Source organism: Papilio xuthus, unplaced genomic scaffold (genome assembly GCF_000836235.2).
Source record: "Papilio xuthus unplaced genomic scaffold, Pxut_1.1 DF828142.1, whole genome shotgun sequence".
NCBI lineage: Eukaryota > Metazoa > Arthropoda > Insecta > Lepidoptera > Papilionidae > Papilio > Papilio xuthus.
In genome coordinates, this window is record NW_013530507.1 from 6,467,732 (window position 1) to 6,488,542 (window position 20,811).

General features: G+C 33.3%; 2 protein-coding genes across 2 annotated transcripts in view; both read right to left on the minus strand.

Moving 5' to 3' along the window:
* Positions 1–648: 648 nt before the first annotated feature.
* LOC106114125 (uncharacterized) lies at positions 649–8,822 on the minus strand. Its single transcript, XM_013307218.1, has 13 exons — positions 8,648–8,822; positions 5,952–6,091; positions 5,290–5,614; positions 4,432–4,543; positions 3,898–3,982; positions 3,510–3,676; positions 3,193–3,271; positions 2,884–2,987; positions 2,353–2,526; positions 2,115–2,265; positions 1,538–1,724; positions 1,118–1,260; positions 649–848 (listed from the first exon to the last, which is right to left on the minus strand). The coding sequence occupies exons 1-13, from the start codon at positions 8,715–8,717 to the stop codon at positions 708–710; spliced, it is 1,878 nt and encodes a 625-aa protein (XP_013162672.1). The 5' UTR covers positions 8,718–8,822; the 3' UTR covers positions 649–707.
* Positions 8,823–9,635: 813 nt separating this feature from the next.
* Positions 9,636–20,811, minus strand: part of LOC106114263 (fatty acid synthase-like) — a 32,102-nt gene continuing 20,926 nt past the window's right edge. The window contains exons 16-37 of the mRNA XM_013307390.1: positions 18,639–18,758; positions 18,289–18,398; positions 18,023–18,213; positions 17,284–17,444; positions 16,606–16,854; positions 15,939–16,062; positions 14,971–15,120; positions 14,783–14,886; positions 14,461–14,608; positions 14,141–14,312; positions 13,763–13,878; positions 13,425–13,589; positions 12,695–12,870; positions 12,459–12,611; positions 12,116–12,361; positions 11,908–12,043; positions 11,659–11,821; positions 11,299–11,380; positions 10,940–11,081; positions 10,641–10,817; positions 10,422–10,524; positions 9,636–10,338 (exon numbers count right to left, since the gene is read on the minus strand). Coding sequence (XP_013162844.1) covers positions 9,779–10,338; positions 10,422–10,524; positions 10,641–10,817; positions 10,940–11,081; positions 11,299–11,380; positions 11,659–11,821; positions 11,908–12,043; positions 12,116–12,361; positions 12,459–12,611; positions 12,695–12,870; positions 13,425–13,589; positions 13,763–13,878; positions 14,141–14,312; positions 14,461–14,608; positions 14,783–14,886; positions 14,971–15,120; positions 15,939–16,062; positions 16,606–16,854; positions 17,284–17,444; positions 18,023–18,213; positions 18,289–18,398; positions 18,639–18,758 — 3,748 coding nt within the window. The 3' untranslated portion in view covers positions 9,636–9,778. The remainder of the gene's footprint in view (positions 10,339–10,421; positions 10,525–10,640; positions 10,818–10,939; positions 11,082–11,298; positions 11,381–11,658; positions 11,822–11,907; positions 12,044–12,115; positions 12,362–12,458; positions 12,612–12,694; positions 12,871–13,424; positions 13,590–13,762; positions 13,879–14,140; positions 14,313–14,460; positions 14,609–14,782; positions 14,887–14,970; positions 15,121–15,938; positions 16,063–16,605; positions 16,855–17,283; positions 17,445–18,022; positions 18,214–18,288; positions 18,399–18,638; positions 18,759–20,811) is intronic.

Genomic DNA, 20,811 nt, shown 5'->3' on the forward strand with positions numbered 1-20,811 from the left:
TATAACTTATGTCACCGGTAAAGCAAGTATTTCGCTTGTTTGTAATTTAACTAGAATATCGTAAAGAATCGGTAAATCGCATACCTAACGATATCATTCACATTTGATGAGTTATAGTTCGTCAGTTATAAAATTCCCGGGAACAATCAATAGCACAACGTATCAAGATTTCCGTACTCTAGGTTTCATGTCATGATTTTTTCTTTAAGCTTTTTGGTGGACATACCTATCCTTGTTTGAATAGACATAACGTTACTATGTTATTGAATTCATTCGATGCAACTTGTCCAGCCTTTACGATTTGCCATTACGCAAATTACGTTACTATTATTACGTTACGTTGTACACAATTTGGCGGTGACAACGCAAAAATGCGGAACCATTCGGATTTTTGAACATTCATACTATAATCACTATCAATTAACTTTTTATACACATTATTAATTTGTCATATGCTTACATACTGTTGGTTTGAGAACAAGAGCTCAGTATAAAACAGAGATTTTGGAATGGTACCATCTGTCTATTAAAAGTGCACGCATCTACCTTTTAACTTATTGCAGATGTTACGGGGCACTAGCCGCTTAGCTATTTAAACGATATCAAAAATAAAAATCAAACAAAATCTATTTTAGTACTCTATTTTTAATGATGAGTAGATCATTGTCTTAATATTGAACACAACGTTAGACATAGGTTTTTAGGTACTATTTTAGTTTAGCAGATTGCTTGTTTGTTGTAGGAGTTTCCATACAAATCTTGACTATATTGCTAAAGGGACCGTCGATCAACAACCACACAATGACTCCGACAGCGAATGTAACAATAGTTATCCCTCCAGCCTGCACCTATAAAATAAAAGTTTCTTTATTATTCCAACGAATATAGTTCGGCAGTGTTTAGTAAACACTCGTTTTCACAATTTGACAGCCATTGAATTTGGATTTTAGCTTGGTTATCAAAGAGTATGTTTTACCCTTAAATATGTGTGGCCAATTTCTGCTGGTTATTTATTTGTCAAGTTCACATTTGGGAAGACATCATCGGCATCATAATTTCTGTGATTTATCGGGGTGCGAACACACATCAAAAGAAGCATCAGTAAGTTTATACTTACTAAAATGTATTTTGAAAAGACGTTGAGAGTTTTTGTGTTGTTGACTATGAGTCCCATTACGGTGAACTGCGTTATATATGTCGTATAAGCGACGTGAGCCACCCAAATCCAACCGTCCCACTCCAATATAGCACGATAGAAATCTGAAATTGACAAACATAGTTTTTTATTCGATATTATTTTCTAGATACGATTTGCCGCCCTTTTTTGTAAGTCGTGGCAAAACCTAGATGCCATAAAAGATCAGGTCGCTTAGATGCAATTATATTAAACTATAGTAGTAACTATAGGAGACAGTGTCACCACTTACGACAGCATCCGCCGATCAAAATCTGTTCTTCTGATTAATCTTATAATATAGCAGGTTACGTTATAAATCGCCTTTACAGTTCTGGTTTAGTCAGGTATAGATTTACTTACTCTCTATTTTAAACACAAAGCCAACAATGGCTGCTGCGCACATTGCTGCAAACAAAGGTCTTAGCAGCATTTGATGAAAAACTCGTATGTAAGATGGTAAAGGAGGTCCATCCTGGTAGTGAATAATATTTAGGACTAATATAACGTAGGTAGTAGGTAAGAGCATCCAGTATAAAATCCTGAATTTCTGTAAATAAGAACAAGTTGTTTATATATAACAATGAAATCAATATAAGATATATTTCTACAATGTCATCAATTAAATGTAGTCTTACTTCTCACTTATATTATAAACGCGAATGCTTGGATATACGGATGGATGTTAGTTAGAAGGTATAAGGTATCTCCAAAACGGCTAAAGGATTCGCGCTGAAATTTTACATAGATGTAGAACATAGTCTGGAAAAACACATAGCCTTCTAATAAGGTTTTTTTACATTTGATAATAAGTAATTGAATATGAATAAATCGAACAGACTGTGCACTGAACATGCCTTGAACTTGACATCACCAGTTTATAAGCGGTTGAAATCAAAATTAAGTCTAATAGTGACAAAAAATGCGATTACAAACTTGCCTTGTACTTCTGTATATCAAATTGACTTTTCTGTAAACGATAGATAAGTACGCCAGTGATCAGTCCTATCACATATGCTGGAGCGTTGGTGTGAGTAGGTTTGTACAGGTAGTCGAAATTAGGATCCTTCGTGAATGTCTGTAGCAACGAACTGCAAACAATACAACAGTTATGTTAAAGTAAATGTGTAAGACTTTTTCTTTAATTATTTTTTAATAAAAAATATAATTATAATTACTTCGGTTTGACGGTCATCAAAGTTCTCAAGTCATATATATACGTCACTATTCCTGATGATATAATTCCAATCAAGAATGCTGATGCCAATATGGCTCTTTTCCAGAATTTATTTCGCACCAAAGCGAAAACTATGAGCCCGAAGCAGAACATATGCATATCCGCTGCTAAATGCCTGTAATTAAATAATACACTTGTCACCAACTGGTCAGAGTTAACTTCGTCAATTTACAATGAAACTGTGCATACTGTCTTGTTAAATTACACAAAAAAAAATCAGTTTTATTTTTTGGCGCGGCAGAGATCGTAAAAATTACATAATTGTGGGTTTGATTGTTTACGTAAGAACCCATAAAATCTCCCTATTCCTCACATTGTTGTTTCCTATGGAATAGTAAGTATAATATACTATAAGGAAGTAGTCCTTATTATTTGATAGTAGTGTCAGTTTTCTTTGGTAAATACTTCCACTTTGTTCTATCTTCGATTGAAAATTATCTGTCAACCCTAGGAATATAGTTAATAAAATTACCATGTATGAGGCATGCAATAAGACCCGCTGTTATAGTTTGCTAAAAAGAAGAAATTCCACATCCAGTATCGTCTACAGTCTTCATTTACACGAGTCCCAAGCAGCTGAAAGTTCAAATAAACGAAATTGCCAATTTTAGTTTTTACCAATTAGGTTTTACTACGTTAACGTACAGAGAAGAAATGTCGCATGAAGGTTGATAATTGTTTATTTTTCTATCAACAACTGCTTCTACTCTAAAAGTATATCAGAAAGTGCAGGTTGCGAAGGAAATATTTTTTTACGGCTACTAAAAATAATTGCTATTACCTGCCATAAGGGGCCAGCGCCGAAATGTCGCATCAACGTTGACTCGAGTGCGAGGCATATGGCGAACGAAGGTATTAATCTAGAAAAAGAAAACAACCGTATTTAGTAGAGATATCCGTAAAGATAATCATTTATCATTAATTGCACCTAACTTATACAGCTAGAATAGGCTCAAGCTATTGTTTTGTGAGGTTACAAGTGAACTTATTATTATTACAAAACTGAATCAAAAAGGTTTTTATGTTGCTGTTATATCAATTTAACCTTTTTGCTTAAAAACTTTTTACTATAAGTATTTTTATTAAACTCATCTTTACCTTAGCCATCTTTTAAATAGATTATTCGTAACATTTTTCCAAGTCATTGTATTCCTCTCTGTCGTTCTCTTTATGTTATAACTTAAAAGAATGCCTGACATGACAAAGTATGCTTGTACTATAAGGGAACCGTTCAATAAAATGTGACATGAAATATTTGAATACATCTGAAAATTAAAATAAAATAATCAATTTAACAACTTACAAAAATCATTGATGTTTTGGGCAAGAATTCGAATAGTAAAACACGGGCTAAATAGGAGTCCACATTGGTTGATTTGAATTTCTTCGAGTTGTCGATAAGTGCTAAATTGTCGTTATTATGTTAATACTAAGATATTTGTTTGTAAGTGGGAAGAGAATTATTTGCCTGTTAAATTTTACTAACCTTTTCAAAGTCATGCGGATTGGCAATGACTATCACTAACGGCAAAATTGAATGTCCAAACACGAAGTGAATCATGATAATAGCTCTGAAATTGACGGTTTCCAAGTTATTGAAGGTTTTTAACAGTGGTATAGCCCGCTATTAATTCTTTACACGCATGGGAGACTTTACACTGGTTGATACAACGACCACACAGAAGACAGGGATTAAGTGGAAGCAATTGTGCGTTTCATCCGAGGGATGAGCGTCCCGGAGGCCTAATTTTAGTCCTCTTCCCCTTTCTACCCTTTTCTTATAAGAATGCAAATTCAATTGGCCGCTTGCTAGTTGCCACCTTCTACATTAAAAAAAAACTTAATTGTGTATTTTGTTGCAATAACGAGACAAGTGTCCTCATTGCTGACGAAAACGTTATTAAGTAGTCACTACTAAAAATATGTTGAAAATTCAATAAGAAATGCGTATTTGTATATTTTTATCGGAAAATTTACAAAAACATCCATTAATTTAATAAAGAAATATGTAAACTTTTACCTGATACCATCCATTCCTTTCAGTCGTTCAACTGGCTGCTTTATTCTATAATCGGCATGTTGCAGTCTGGACCAGGAACGAATTATTGAAAAGGATAATAAGATATCCATACCTTAAACATTATTGAAATAAGCTTAGCATTTTTGAAATATCTAACACGTAGTCATGCGTTTTGATATGTGTTTTTGCGAAACGTATTAGATGTTATAATTATTTTGTTTAAATATTAGCAGATTTTTTTTTTGTAAATTTACTAATATTTAATTTACCATTCCAACTAAGCTCTAGGCTCTTGTGCTAGGATATGGTTTAGAACACTAGCCGAATGGCGGAATTGGAACCCCCGACCACGTGATCGGAAATCCGTACCCTTAACCATTAGGCTATTGCCGCTTTTTGCGTTTCTTGCCTTCTAATATGTAAGAATTTTTTAAATACTATATTTATTTTGTAATTTATTGGGACAAACTAGTTCACATGAAGTTCACATTGAATCTCTGTCAGCTTAACTTTTTTTAAAGAACTTGGAAAATTTTAATAAAATTGTTTGGGCAGTGTAATTACATGAAAAAAAAATATAAAAAAAATTGTTACTCTGAACGTGTAATAATCTAATTTTTTTCTTAGATTAATTGAATACTGCCGGTATTTAATTTACGCAAATTTCTACAAAACCATACTTAAAAAATGTTAATCCGTTTCCTGTTTGTTCGTTTTTATTCAGATCAAATGTACAGCGATTTTAATTTTTATACTCCTTCTGTATATATACTACTGACTAAATTGTAGCAGTTATTTTCCACCTAACAAATGATTGTGACGTCATGCAAAAATACGTTATAAATTAACAAGAATTACCTTTGGTGTTAGGTTTTTTGTACACGTAAATATCGTACAGTGTAGCAACAATATTGACAATTATAATCAAAATACATATAGATCCAACAATGATGTCCCAGAAATCCAACTTTATATCTCTTTCAGCAGAATAACAATAAGGTGATGTTAGCAATTTGGCTTTGAGTTTGTATTGTTTCCACAGATGTTCATTCATACACGTCTCAAGGGAGTTGTTTAAGTTCATCGTTACTTCTTGCTTGTTCATATTACATGTTCTCGTCACACAAACTCCTCGATATAATTTACTATGATCGAAATGTTTCAAATCCCACGCCGAATAGTTCTGTTTGGAATAAAAATAAATTTTAATTTTCTTAGGATTTCTATTTTTTGATTTGAAGTATTTTTACAACAGCAGAGTTACATCCAAGTTTTTGGAGACTTGATATTTTACAGGTTTACAAGTCAATCTGAAAGCAGAAGGCTCTTAGCCGAGATTTATTTCACACACCTATCAGGTTCTTACTCTTATATTATTTCCCATCCCCTCTTTAAATTACAGCACTAAGCTGTAATTTTTGTGTCATTATAACATCAGATAACAAAGAAGCAGCTTAACAGCTTGTTTGCTTGTCCCTTTCTATAGCGTGCTAACAATTCAACACAAATGAGAATCTTACTGTTATTAAATCCATTACAACATTAGGTGTATCCGAAACAAGTTTCAATTGCATTGTACAGTATAATGCATCAGAATCTTGCAAACAACTATCATAATCGTCGATATAGTTCAGTGGTGGCATGAGTTTGTACTCAGTATCTGAAAAAAATACAATAGATTTAGTAGTTTTTACAGTATATTTGGTACGCGATATTCATATATATTACTTTTTTTTTATATCAAAAGATGGCAAACGAGCAATCGGCCACCCGAAATCGCTGAAATAGCGAAGTGACCGTTGTCCATAGACATACGCAATCGCACATGCGTTGCCTACCTTTAATCGATCGAGGAGAGGATGCACAGAAAGAAAATATTTTCCCTTCCCATGCATCCTCTCATCCGGAAAGTCCACTTCCACTTCCCATCCTTTCCTTCTAAGAAAAAGGGTGGGAAGGGAAAGAGGACTAAATTAGGCCTCCGGGACGCACACTCATCAGACGAAACGCGGAATTGCTTCCACTTCACGCCTGTCTTCTATGTAGTCGTGGTATTTCACCGGGCGAGCCGGGCCGATTCGTGCGAATATGTTAAAGCGGGCTCTACCACTGTTACTTACTAATGTTATAGATGCGAAAGTTTAGATAGATGGATGAATGTTTATTAGAAGGTATCTCCAAGATCACAGCATGTACCTCGGTGAAATTTGGCATGGATGTAGAACAGATCCTTATCCTTTTTTAATTTCGCGCGGATGGAGTTGCGAGCGACAGCTAGTACTTTATAAAATAGCGACTCTTAAAATTAGGATATGGCATCCCTTTTCAAAAGTTATTCGTCTTCTATACGTACATACATGTTATTAAAATTGAAATAAGTATCTTATGTTATGTCGAAAGAAAAAATCATGTTTCGTACACATCACGTATTGGCGTTGTTGATAACGTAAACGCAATTTCCAAGGCAAGGCCGCCTTTGTTCCTTTATATTCATGCTTGCTTTTGCCTACAACTTCGTCTGCGTAGTATTATAAAACACGATTAAATGGATCTCATGTATTCTTCGAGACTATGTTCTATATCTTTGCCGAATTTCAATACAATGTGTTTAGCGGTTCCTGAGTTATCGAGTGATTATGTCAATCAAACGGGATACCTACTGGAACTGTACGCATTTCCAGAATCATAGGCTACCCATATTCAGTTTTTCCAGACACATCTTTACTAAATTTCATCGAGATTCATGCAGCTATACCCCTTCAACAAACATCCACCCATATAAACCTTCGCATTTATAATATTAGTAAGATAATTAATAATTTTGCACAAACATTTTTTATACCTTAATGAACTTAAGTAAAAAAAATTAAATCGTTCCACGTGGAAAAGCTTGGCGGATATGGTAAGTATAGCCGTAAGCAAATAATTAATAAATTATTAGCATAATTTTTTATCAATATGAAATCTATGAATATAAAGTAGCTTCTGCCCGCGACTTCGTTCGCATTGAATTTAAAGAAATACCAGTATAAAAGCAGCCTATGTTGTGATAACAAATTTAACCCAGTGATAATGTAACTTTCTTATGGCAAAAGAATTTTTGACTTAGATCCAGTAAGTAGTTTTTGAGGTAAATCGTTACAAGAATACAAATTTACCTCTTTGTAATATCAATATTCTTATATTTTATTTCGTGAATATAAGTATCTTTTTTTTTGAGGTACATTGTATTCTTCTTATTTACATAAGATTCACATTTACGCAAAAAATGTAAATAGTTAATGGTGAGTTTTACACGCAAATTTATTCGTTAGTTTTGCTAGCGTATATACAATCTCAATTCTTACTTTTTACTACTATCTAAAATGCGAATGTTAAAATGGATGGATGTTTGTTATAAGGTATCTCCAGAACAGCTGAACGGATCTCGCTAAAATTTGTTTGTAGAACATAGTCTGGAGAACTCATAGGCTACTAATTAAGTTTATTTTTTAATTCCGCGCGAACGGAGTCGTGGATGACAGTAAGTTTTTCTATAAGCATAAGAAATTTCGGTCGGTTATAACAAAAAAAAGTTGAAAAAGAACGGAGAAAGTTTCAAAAAATGATACAAGACCTCTTGTAGTAGAATAAATAACATGAAGCCAATCGATTCTTCAGTACTGAGCCCACATATTTTTGAATCCATTTTTATCTTATTTTTTTAAGTTATAAACTTTCTCAAAGAACAACTACCGAATCTAAGAAGAACTAAATATTTGCTTATTACAAAATTATAACAAGCAAGGGGCCCCCCCTTCCAGGCAATCTATAACTGTGCAAAATCTTATAACATGCACAGTTATCGAATCACATTTCTAAGATGTTGAGTTCTTCTATATTGTGTTCTATATTTATACAAAATTTTATCGAGCATCCTTTCGTTCAGGAGATACGTATAACACACATCTATTAATTCATCCATCTAAACTTTCGCATTTATAATATTAGTAAGAAGTAAGATTTAGTAGTATTGCATAGTTGGTCACTGATGTCTGACACCATTTGTTAATTTTTTAATACTAATTCTAGGATGTAAGTCAAATTTGGCCATCGATCTAAACTTTAAAATCCCAAAAGCCTAGTTATCGTTTCAAAGTATAATGGTTTTCTTATATCAATATAGAGAACTTGCAATTAGCCTTATAAAATTACTGAGTTAAATCAATTTACTGACCGTCAAGTCTGTATATAATACCATAACTTTGATGAATAAATAAAATTAATAACACAAAACATATTTCCATAATTTCACTCTATCACTTGAATTTATCTTCACAAAGATTACTTCTACTTATATAATACGAATTTAATATTAAGGAATGAAGATCACAATGCTTTTCGACTAATTAAAATGTTTAGTGATTTAAAACAACAAAGGTCGGTTGTAGTGTACGTTCATTATATACGTTTGGACGCAAGTTTTTTTGGTAAATGATTAACTATTCTGCGAGTAAAATGTAAGAAGCAGTTAATTTATGTAATTTGTAATCTAACGTAGCATACGAGCAATAGCCAATTAGATTCGCCAAAATAGCGAAAGAACTGTTGATAGACATGCCACGTTTAGATGCATTGGTGGCATATTTATCGACGGACTTATACGGACGGATTTATAATTAAAGATATTAAGCTGGAAATTAATGACGACATATTACTTAAATCGTTCTTTTTCTCGACACAAAACATTTGACGGTGGGAACGTCTTTTAATTTTTAGATTATTTTTATTGTAGAATAGTTTGCTACTGTATCACTTGTATCAACACATACTGTGATATCACACATTGTCTCACTTACTCGTAAATTTGCTTTATATTCTCATTGTTTGCAAAATGCTTTTAAATCAATCTAACATTTATCTTACGAAAGGCGCCCCGAGGTAAATAATTGTTAAAATATACTGGTGTGGTATCAATATCCCAAGGCTTTAACATATTCAAAATGCAATGCAGTTTTGCAAAAAATGAGGTCATAAATATCTCCCTCGTGAGATTTTTTCAATTTGATATTACCTACAATAAAATAGCTTGCGCATTATTTGCTTTGTCATACCTAACCCAAATTTTATACTAAATCATTATACAAGTACGAGGCACATTAAAAGGCGTTTGAATAAGACAAGCTGTTCAAAAATATGTCGTTTATTCCAAAATATTTTTCAATATTTACCCCTCCCGTTAATCCAGTATAAAACAGCTAATTAAAAAATTATAATACATAAAAAAATAAATTAAGCATATGCTAGAAAATTAAAAGACATTATTAATAGTCAATATCAAAACATACTATTCAATAACTAAGTAGATCTAATCATACAACAAATACGTCTCACATGTGTTTGTCTTGTTGAATTCATTCAATAGTTTTCTATCGAGCGAGTCATTTATAATAGTTGGTACTCTAATATCGTAAGGGGCCGAGGCGTGGTCCCCGTCGATATCATAAACTTTGACGGGTCTCTCCGAGTACTTTCCCAAATTATAATCGTCAGGTAGATTTACGAATTCGGCAGAAGCAGTTGACTTTATAAGAATCAGTTCAGAATTTAATTTAAGATTCGGTTGATATTCCCTCGCCAATACAAATCTATTGTATGTCGTTTCTAACAAAGATCTCATATAATCATGTGAATACGGAACTAGTTTTTTAACACGTCGAATGAAGATGTCAATCTTCTTGTCCCAGCTGTCAATAGTCTCCAATTCCTTCATAAACTCTTCACTATTTAATCCAGTCGTCAGATGAAACATACGAGCGGCGACTACATTTTGCAGATTGGCATTCGATAAATCACCGGCATAAGTCTTCATCAGATGCTTCAAGGCATCAGGGCTGCTGTCTAAGCAGTAGACGATACCGCGCTCACCTGCATCATTCAATATTTAATAAAATAGTACCACAAACTTTTATCAAAAAATCTTAGCAGGAAATAATAATGTAACACAATACCTTGTTGCTCTATTAAAGCTGCCAATTCCAGGGCCACGTTCACACCAAAAGAATATCCCAACAAATAAAACTTCTTATTAAAGTGGAGTTTCCTTGACAGTATCTGAAAAATACACATTTAATATTTTATTCCCTTATTAAAAAGTTTTAAGTACAAACAAATAGAAATAAAATAGAAATGTTTATGTTGATAACATTTAATGTTATAGCAATGATAACCTTGTATATATTCAACGCCATTTCTTGAATACTGGAACTGTTTAAATCTGTGTCCAATTTCATAGTGGCGGCTCTTATCTTCAACGGCTCGCAGAGATCCTCGAATATTCTGTGATGACCTTCGAAGCCAGGTATAAGTATCAGATGCGTCACACTTGGATCTATTTCAAATTTGTCCTGTTATCAAAAATATTAACATTAAATCATGTGCTCGTATATTTTTCTTCTCTCTTCTCGTATAACCTTATAAGGTCCCTTATAATAGTCGTATAGACTATTTGCCAATTTTGATACCATACCTGAAAATATTGATAGGCTTTGGTGGACATCCTAACTAGAGGATGACTCGTGATTTCATAGACATCAGACTCAATATAAGAATAAAATACACGGAATCCATTGCTTTGTTCCGACATAGAATCTCCATTGCCGTAAGTGAAACTGAAATATAAAGCGCCATTGTTACTTTTAAATCAGAAACATTATAAGAAATTAGCGAATAATGTACATGTTTTGAAGATGAAGTTAGTCATTCTCAGTTCGAGCTTAGAGTAAAAATATATCAAACGCTCAGAGATATTTTTTTATGTCAAGGAGTAACTTTAGCTTTTTCAGTTCCAATCTCCAATTCACAAACACCACACGAGTAATATCATACCTGAACTCAGAAATATCCTTCCCTTTTTCTCTTCTTTCATTTTCGTTAACTGTTTTAAATGCAACGACCGTGGTGTTGGGATCTGTAAAAAGTATTAAAAAATGTATTTATTATAGATTAATATTATTACAATTGTCTCATGTTAAACACACATGCATTGTATTGTATTGTACATCTCATAAAAGTAAAATGGTTGATACAAGTACTTAAGTTATTAATAATAGTAACAGAGTTATGGAATAGAAAATAAAGTTTAACGATTATTGAAAGGGGAATTAGTGGAGTTATTGTCTTAAGGCTTTTCTGATAAAATTGATGAAATTTTAATAAAACCATATTTAAAGAAGTATTTGCTTTTACCAATGTCATTTCGTCCAGTTGCCAGAGAACATGAATCACTGCAAGGCTCTAGTACAGCCTTAATGTAATGGTAATTAATATACAAACTTCTTTCCAATATATTGAGCACCTCAGGTATTGTTTCAGCTAAAATATCGTTGTTCGAGTCAAAGTATTTAGACAACTGTAAATGAAGAGATAATTTGTGTATAAGCAAGAGTAATTCAATGCACGAGTATGCACCATAAATTGGTAAAACGATTTATCTACCTCATTTGACATTTCAGTTACAAAAGTCAATCCCGGAAGACCAACAGCTTGACGCTCCTTACATATTTTTTCAGCTTGAAAATAGATTTTTTCGTCATAAACATCCCGGGATGAATTACCCAGTATAACGAAGTATCTAGAACAATTTTTATTTTTTATTTTTACAAACAAATTACTTTAACCCGAATAGAATAATTTTATGGCATACCTTAAATTCTTGCAAAGAGATCGTGTAGCAAAGTCCAAGCTTGCAATAGTTGACAGGAGAATTTTGTTTCTTGCCAAAAGTATTTGCTCTTCTGATAAATCATCAGAATGCTTTTCATTTTTGCCAACAACAAAGAATACGCCATCGAGTGAACCGCCAGCTTCCTTTACAGCCTTAGTACATTCTTGATCATTTATTACATTTTTAAAAACTATATTTACTGATGAATGAGATTTTTTGAAATATCTGTAAGGAGTTGATACATTTACTAGCTTTTTCCCAAGACTTCGTCCGCGGAAAGTTTAAAGTTCGAAACAAATTATGCATAGATGGATAAACTCACCTTATTTTGTACAATAAGGAAGCAGTTGCAGATCCATTCCAAAGAATTGTAATGTTTCTGGCACCGCGACAAATTAAAAGTTCTATTAATTCCAAACTAAGAACATCTTCTGCGCAAACAATTAGATATGTTGCTGTCGAAGAGCAAGTGATTCTGAAATCATCAAATCATTTTGTTTCTCATAAAATTTTAGATCCCAATGAATGAAATAAATGTTCCTCTGTACATATGCTTACCGAGGAATTATGTTGTTTTTAGGAAGCGTGTCCATTTTTATTAAAACTCTTCCTATGTTATTCTTTGATGAGAGCATGTTAAGTGCCCTTGGCACTTCTTCAATGTTATACGATATTAAAGGCAACGGCTTCACAATGCCGTTGGCAATTCCTTCGGCGAGCATAAATTTAATTGCCTACAATAATATAAAATAAAAAATAATATGTAATTCCGTTGCTATATTTTTTGTGTGTCAAGGAGGATTTTAAATGTGAATATGGAAGAAAATTTAAATAGATAAAAGTAATATACTGTGTAATCAGATGGTTTATACATGAATGGTAACTCTATCTAGGGAAGGCACATTTGTATCGATTTAAAATTATAGTGCTCACCTTCTTAAATGAAGTTGTAAAAAGGCAACAACATATCATATAACGGATAATAATAACAGATCTATAAGGGTGTGAATTCAGATATGACGACTGAAGGAGATGTCTGGAGGAGTAGCACATACTGGGCCGACTCTCCATACGGTTAAGGACAGTTAGTCTTTACCCTTCCCAACGGCGCATTATTCTCGTCAACTAAGTCCATGCACAACGCTTACATTACATCGTCTGATCACTTTCATTAGTCGTTTTACAGCATACGGGAATTGCTCGCATGCTGTATGCGACAATTAAAACTCCAAGTTATCGACTATCAATTTGCGCTCTTACATTTCCATATTGACATAGACGATAATACCTTTTTCTCCACGTTATTTTTTCTTTTAAATATACTGGATACATCGACAAATTTATAATTTCTGCTATGCCACATATAGCTCATCCCAAAAGATTTGTTTAATTCCACGTCGTGCTGATTGACATCCAAGAACGTTCCCGAAAAACCAACGCATTTCATTGCTACCTGCAGTTACACAAATTTTACAAAATTAATGTGAAAGTGAGTTTGCATTGAGCTATTATTTCTTTCGTATTTTATTGTCCTTAAAATATACACACATTTTATTTGAAATATAACATCAACAGGCTTCTATAGCTGAAATATCAACTAAGAGATGATTAAAAACAAGAACTTGCCTCACGTAATCTGCCCGATGCGCAGCTTACAACTACTTTGCAAAGCTGATTGTCAGTTTGTATCACGATACGATCATATAAAACTTCATCATTCTGCTCACATATTATATTGTTTTCTGAAAAATACATATAATTAAACTGTAATGTACAAATAAATATGCTAAATATTGACAGACAGTTTTGATTTAAGACAGTCATTTACATCTTCGGAATTAGATCTTTCGTTCCGATGATGTTGGTGACAACATAATTTATTATCATCGTTTGTTGTAATTAGTAGTTAGATAATTGATAAAACAACATATATTTCTGTTGTGAATTAGAACGATTAAGAGATTTTTCGTTTTGATTCGTTAATATGTATGAATTTCTCTTTACCTTTAAGATTTGGGTATAGCTTGAGCAAGGCTTCTTTCTTACGCAAAGTGCTTACAGTTGTGTAAATGATGTAGCCCAGCGACAGGCAAACAGAGATGAGGGCCAGGCCTAACGCCCCCGCCCCGCCGATGACCAACACGCGATCTCCATTTATCAACTTTGCTTTACTCAGCTGGACAAAAATACCAAACTTAATGTGAATAAGTTCCGTGCTATAGTTACATATAAATCACGAGTGAGCAGTACGTATTCTTTCTCAGCGGGAATCACAAAAAGTATTCTTATAAAAGCCGCATATAACGAGCAAAATGAATACTTACTATATATAAAGCATGCACATAGGGCAAGGGCACGGTGGCAGCCTCCTGCAGGCTCCAGTGGCGCGGTACAGGCCACACCAGCTCGGGGTCTGGAACCACGACATTCGACAGTGCCCCCTTCGCCAACAACCCCATCACCTGCTCGCCGCTGACAAAACAGAAATTACATAAAAGGGTTTCACAACGTCAAAAAAGACTCCTGATTGTGTTCAGTTAAAAGATCAAGCCAGAGCAGAAAAGAACAATTTTTTTAATGAAACTTTAGTATGTCGTATTTTTATCTGACATATTTATATCATTTTAAAGATTTAATCCAACTTACTTGACATCTTTCCCGCTAAAGTCCATCCCCAAATCCAAACTGACAGTATTGTTTCCGAAAATAGATTGTTGGCAATCTTTTTGTGATACTCCGGCGTAATAGACCTATATGTATATTAAAAAAATATCAGTTGTGATTACTTATTTTTTTAATTACGCTATAAAATCCAAAAACTACCTACCACCTACCTTTATAGTCTTATTGGGAAGGGATTTCGGAGTAGCAATTTGCTCAAGACTGACACTCTCAAAATCATTCGGCGTTTTCAATGTTACTTTAAATTCTTCAGCTCTGTTGCTTGCAGAAACGTTCGTGTAGTAACCATCTCCGCAACGACCCTGATCAAAAGAAACGCTTTATTTAGTTTTAAAATTTCATTATACGCCATTTTTATTTATTTATTTTTTGCAAAATGCGGCCATTATCTCCTAAAATAAGAAAGAAATGTTATCGACATCGATTATAAGTAAAATGGTAGTAGATGCCTATCTATAAAGCAAAGAGGACAGGAATAAAGACATTTCCCCATCATCACTACCAGTCCACCGCCCCTTCCATCGTTTCCTTATTATAAAAGGGTGGGATAGTACATTTACAGTTGATCCACATCACGACACGCATAGAACAAGACGCGGAAATCTTTCACTTCATGCCTGTCTTTAATACTGTCTTTTTGTTGATGCGCTCAAGCGGTCATTTTTTCACCAAAAATATTATTAAATACATCATAAAATTAACCATATTTTAATTTATAATTAGGTTAATGATATTCTTCTTGGTTGAATAAAGATTTTCATTATATTCTTAGATTATTTTACTTTAAATCAATAATTAACATCATATCTTAAAATTACATTCTATACTACAGTCATTATTAAGTAATACATTTGTAATTTATGATTATTAAGTTCAATCTGATGATCCCCTCTCCACACAAGGCAATTTCTATACCGCCGCGGGCACCGACATTCAGAAGTACAATTTTATTGGACACAACATTACTAAACCCACACTAATGACATGTAAAATTATATTAGGCCAGTATACACGTAGAAGTCATTTAACATTTACTGTTGTAACAATACTATAATAAGTACTTATTCGTTTAATAATTTATTACTTATAATTGTTTTATTTAATATTTCTTTTAACTTACTGGTATATTATCATTTTGTACAACGAGGGACCAATTTTTTTTAGTTAATAAAACACTAGACACTTTCGTGTGAGTTACAGCTCTGTCAGAAAATAACATACTTTTTATAGTCACACCACCGCATCTGAAAATTATTTCATAAATAAAAAAATGTAACCACCGAAGCCACTTGTGGAAATTAACATATAATCTAGTTGGAACCCAGAACCAATTCTATTATCATCAGCGTCCCCACTGCGGGTCTTGAAGCCATTTTTACGTAGGGAAATGCATTTCCACAACCCTCATTATTCAAAGAGGGCATGCATGTGGGTCTCGCCGGCCACGAGATAAAGTGTGACCGAAATACCCACTAAAACCCAAGGATGTTCCTTCACGTTTATATTAATGGGCTCTGTATTCCCTTCCTCCCAACTCCTCCTAAACAGGTTTTTACAACCATATATATTTAGACAATTACTTAAATATTTACATACTATTGTTTTTTTTTCTTAAAATATTAGCAGATTTTTTTGTAAATTTTCTTTTACCATTCCAACTAAGCTCTAGGCTTGTGCTAGAACATGGTTTACGAAAATAGTCGAATGGCGTGATTCGAACCCCCGACCTCGTGATCGGAAATCCGTACCCTTAACCATTAGACTATTGACGCATTTAGTATACTAACCTTACTGTATCATAGAGGTCAAGAATTGTGGCTTCATGTACAACTTTTTTGATTAAGTCATCCGAAACGTGTTCATTGACATCGATGACTAACTCTTGAATCATTTTAGGTGTAGATATTCCATTGTGGTTTCGTTTCATAATGTTAAGTTGCATTAGTGCATCGATGTATGAGATCCATTCTCCAGTCCATTCGACTGTAGCTTTGCTAATTGATGAATTTGCAGAGCGAATAGCTTTGAATTCCTTGCTGAAATTCAAAAATCAAATATGTTGTATTATATATTTGAAATGTATAATATACTTGAAAAGGACAAGAGAAGGAAAAGGACTAATATTGGCTTCCTTCGCCCACTTTATTCAAACAAAACGTGGACTCCCACTTATCACACACATATCTATCTACTATGTGGTCGTGGTAGTGCACGGTTCTTAAGGGTAATTCGTAGACTTCGGGCGATTCGGCGATTTTAGACGATAGAATCAGCTAATGCCGCTGAGAAGTGTACTACTGTTGAATATAGAAAAATTGATTTATCTATTATACGTTTTTGCATAACATTAACAATCGAAAAACTTGTTATTTAGACATGTTGAGAGACATCTATGTGAATTGTTACAAAATAATCAATTAAATCAAACCAGTTTTGTACTCCCGTAATTTTCTAAGAAAACTTACTTAAAGTAATATCCTCTAAGATACAACAAGCGGTATATTTCATCAGATGTCAATAAAATATCATCTTCAGAGTTTTCCTTCCCTGGCTCTAAGTTGCATTTTTCTGATTTAAAGTCGTCCGTTATGTGTCCAGTTGCAACAACTATTTCATCATTTGTTATCTAAATAATATAATAATGGCTTTAGTACTTTCATTAATTTGATATTTCTCTATGTTTAGGATATGCATAAAAATGTACGTAATAATGCAGTATCCAATATAAATTTTCAAAAATGTAATAAAACGCTTGTAATAAAAATCTCTTATTCCTAAGTTTATCTGAAATTATCATTTCGTCTTCATTTGGGAAATAAATTAACAAATAACAAGACTGTTAACTGACCTATGCAAATAAGAGGATTCGAATGACTGCTTTATCCACAAAATCGGTTTAGTTCTTACAAACATTCAAACCCACATACATAAATACACACGAAAAACATTACCTTTCTGCGTGGGTCGACTAAAAACCGGAACTTATATAATAACATCGATATTTTTATTCAGTATTAATCTCGAACAAATTTTAGACAAATTAGGTTTCAGATAGATAAAAAAACTACGTTTATTAGCTAGAGATCGAAGGTGGTTTATAATATCCTTTTCTTCGATATCATTCTAACAAATAGTTCAGAACTCATGAGTTAATCACTCTGTGCTAAAAAAAAATACAACTGCCTCTAATTTAACGATGCTTACTTCAAATCTGTGATTGCCTTTGTTAATAGAAACTTTTATCTTAGCAAATTTGTTTTCTCCAAATGATACTTCGCGGTTAAAGTACACATTATCGAGCTTAACCGACAATTGGTTATGATCGACATTTCTTGCCATAGCTAAAGTTTTCCAAGTCAGAACCAAAAGTAGAGCTTCTGGAATTACATTGACACCTAGAATTAAAAAAAAAATGTTAGAGTTTGAAAAGAAGATTTATCCAAATTATTTAATTTATGAACTTGAATTACCATTTCTAGTGTAACGATTTATAGATTTTTTATCATCGTCATAAAGCGTTATCAAATAGTTACAAATTTGAGTTTGTTTTCGAATTTTCTTTACTTCGCTAAACAATGGCCTGAAATTGGATAGTGCACATATAAGGTAGTTCAATAGAACCATTCTTTAGTTATAGATAAGCATAATATTTATTTTGATTTTTTTTTTTATATTATTAATTAGGTCTATTAGATGAAGAGGTTTTTCAAGCATATAATAAAATAATTATAAAACTTTTATAGTTATGTTTATATCATAGTCTACTAAGGTCAATCTAAAACATATCAAATTGAAAACAAAATTTGTAGTATGTTCGCACCAATTTTCGCTGTGCTCCCAGCCTACAAGATTTGAGAGCAGCGGAGTGTCAGTGGCGACTGGATACTCGATTTTAGGATACAACATGTGTACTTGCGGATTCAGACCACTTTGATATAACCTGAAATTGAAATAGCTTTTTAGAATTGACATGGAGTATAATATAATAGTAAAACTACGAAATGCTATGTGTCCGTACTTTTTCGTTTCATAAATCTTTTAAATATTTGGCAATATACTGAAATCTGTGTCTGAAGAGATCTCAATATATGAAAAGAGGAATGTTTAACGTGGGTTGACCAAAAAGAAGATTGTGTGAAGACAGGTTAGGTTTCATTGAAAAATATACTTTCATACCGTCCGATAGCATCGAGCAGAAACTTAGTTGGGTTTTCATGTCCACGCCTCGTCAAGGGAACGTGTTCACAAGACACGTGAGATCGCTTCACTATCGCCTGCAGCAGTCCGTGGGGGGCTATTTCAATAACCACTGCGTCGTTCGGTATCAACTTACTTGTTTCTTCAAAGTATACTGGATTCTGTGGAGTAGAGGTTGCATATAAATGGTCATAATAATTCAACAAAAATTTAATTCTTAGCATCGTCAACAGTATATATGACATATTTATTACTTTCCTTTTTATCTTCTAACCTAATCTTTTTTGATTACTTTAACTCCGAAAAAAAAAATGGACTTTTAAGAAACCGATAATGACAAACTTATTCTGTGGTTAAATTACTTTCCGAAAAACAGCTACAAGTAAACCATAATTTACCACTAGATTGTTAGTGAAGTATTCCGCTGATGACAATGTCGCTATATCTTCATCCCACCTGTACGGCAAGATCGATGTAGATAACCATTTAGAGGTTCTTTTCCTTGGATTCTTTATAACATCTTTTAAAGATTCCAGTAAAGGTGGTCCTGATAAGTATCAAAGGGACATAATTAAAAAGAGAATGATGAGTGAAAGACAAATGATTAATTTGGAAGTCGTAAACATGTTATGACTTAAATACATAGAGTACATGAAGTGTAGACAAAAGAAAAAGTGAAAATCTAAAACCTATAAGAAAATACAGTAGAAAAATATTTTTAGAGAATTTCTTACCAATAGCAGCAACATATTTAGAGTGGTATGCAATGTTGCCACAAGGAACTTCTTTTGCAAAGATGTCGCGACTTTTCAAAGAAGCAACGAAATCTTTCAATGCATCAATAGGTCCCGATATAGTAGATGATCCAGCGCTGTTATGACACGCTATCTCTATGTCGGCAGGACAAATCCTTTTTAACTAAAAAAAATAATTTTCTCAAAACATATATTTAAAAATTGTAAGACTATCAAAAGGTAGTTTTAACAAAAGTAAAACAAGAACCACTCGAATGGTGAGGGTGAGATAGCATAATACACTTAATATAGGTACATTTCCAGTACTCTTCCCATTGAAATCGTTTTCTTATAATGAAAGGATAAGAGAAGTGCAAGAAGAGTTTAAATGGAATTGAAAGTTGGAAAATCTTTTTTTCAAGAATCAAATCCATCAGAGGTAGACAACGCAACTATAACCCAAGAGCTAACTGCAGTCACTTATAACTTGTATCTTATAAATATCAATCAAACCGCTTGATCTTTTGCCACCGTCTTGAATAAAAACTGCGATTGCATTACATCATTGTATCCCATGCCCACGGCCGCCATTGCTCCGCGTATAACTTCAGTTTTCTTGGAGGCCAAGCCGCGATAGTACGCCGACAGGATCGTCTCTTCCAGCGTCAGGCCACCGTCAGCATACGCACAGCCCAACTCGCCGGCGCTATGCCCTAAGAGACAAATGGTAAAGAGGAAACACAAAAGAGTATATTAATAAAAATTAAGAAATAAAAACTGTCCCAATCTTATCGATGATACTACTCTGTCAAAATAGAATCAGGAAAACATCAATAATACAAAAAAATGTAAGTTGTTTTACTTACCAATAATGCAATCAGGAACAATTTCTAACGCTCGCAAAATGTCTGTTAAACCAATTTGTACAGCCGTAATACCAACAAAGCAGTTGATTATATCTTCAAATATGGTTTGATCATCCGATGTTAAAATATCGACGATGTTCACTCCTTTTGGTTCAAGCACTTTATGACATCTACAAAAGTATAAGATATCATTTGA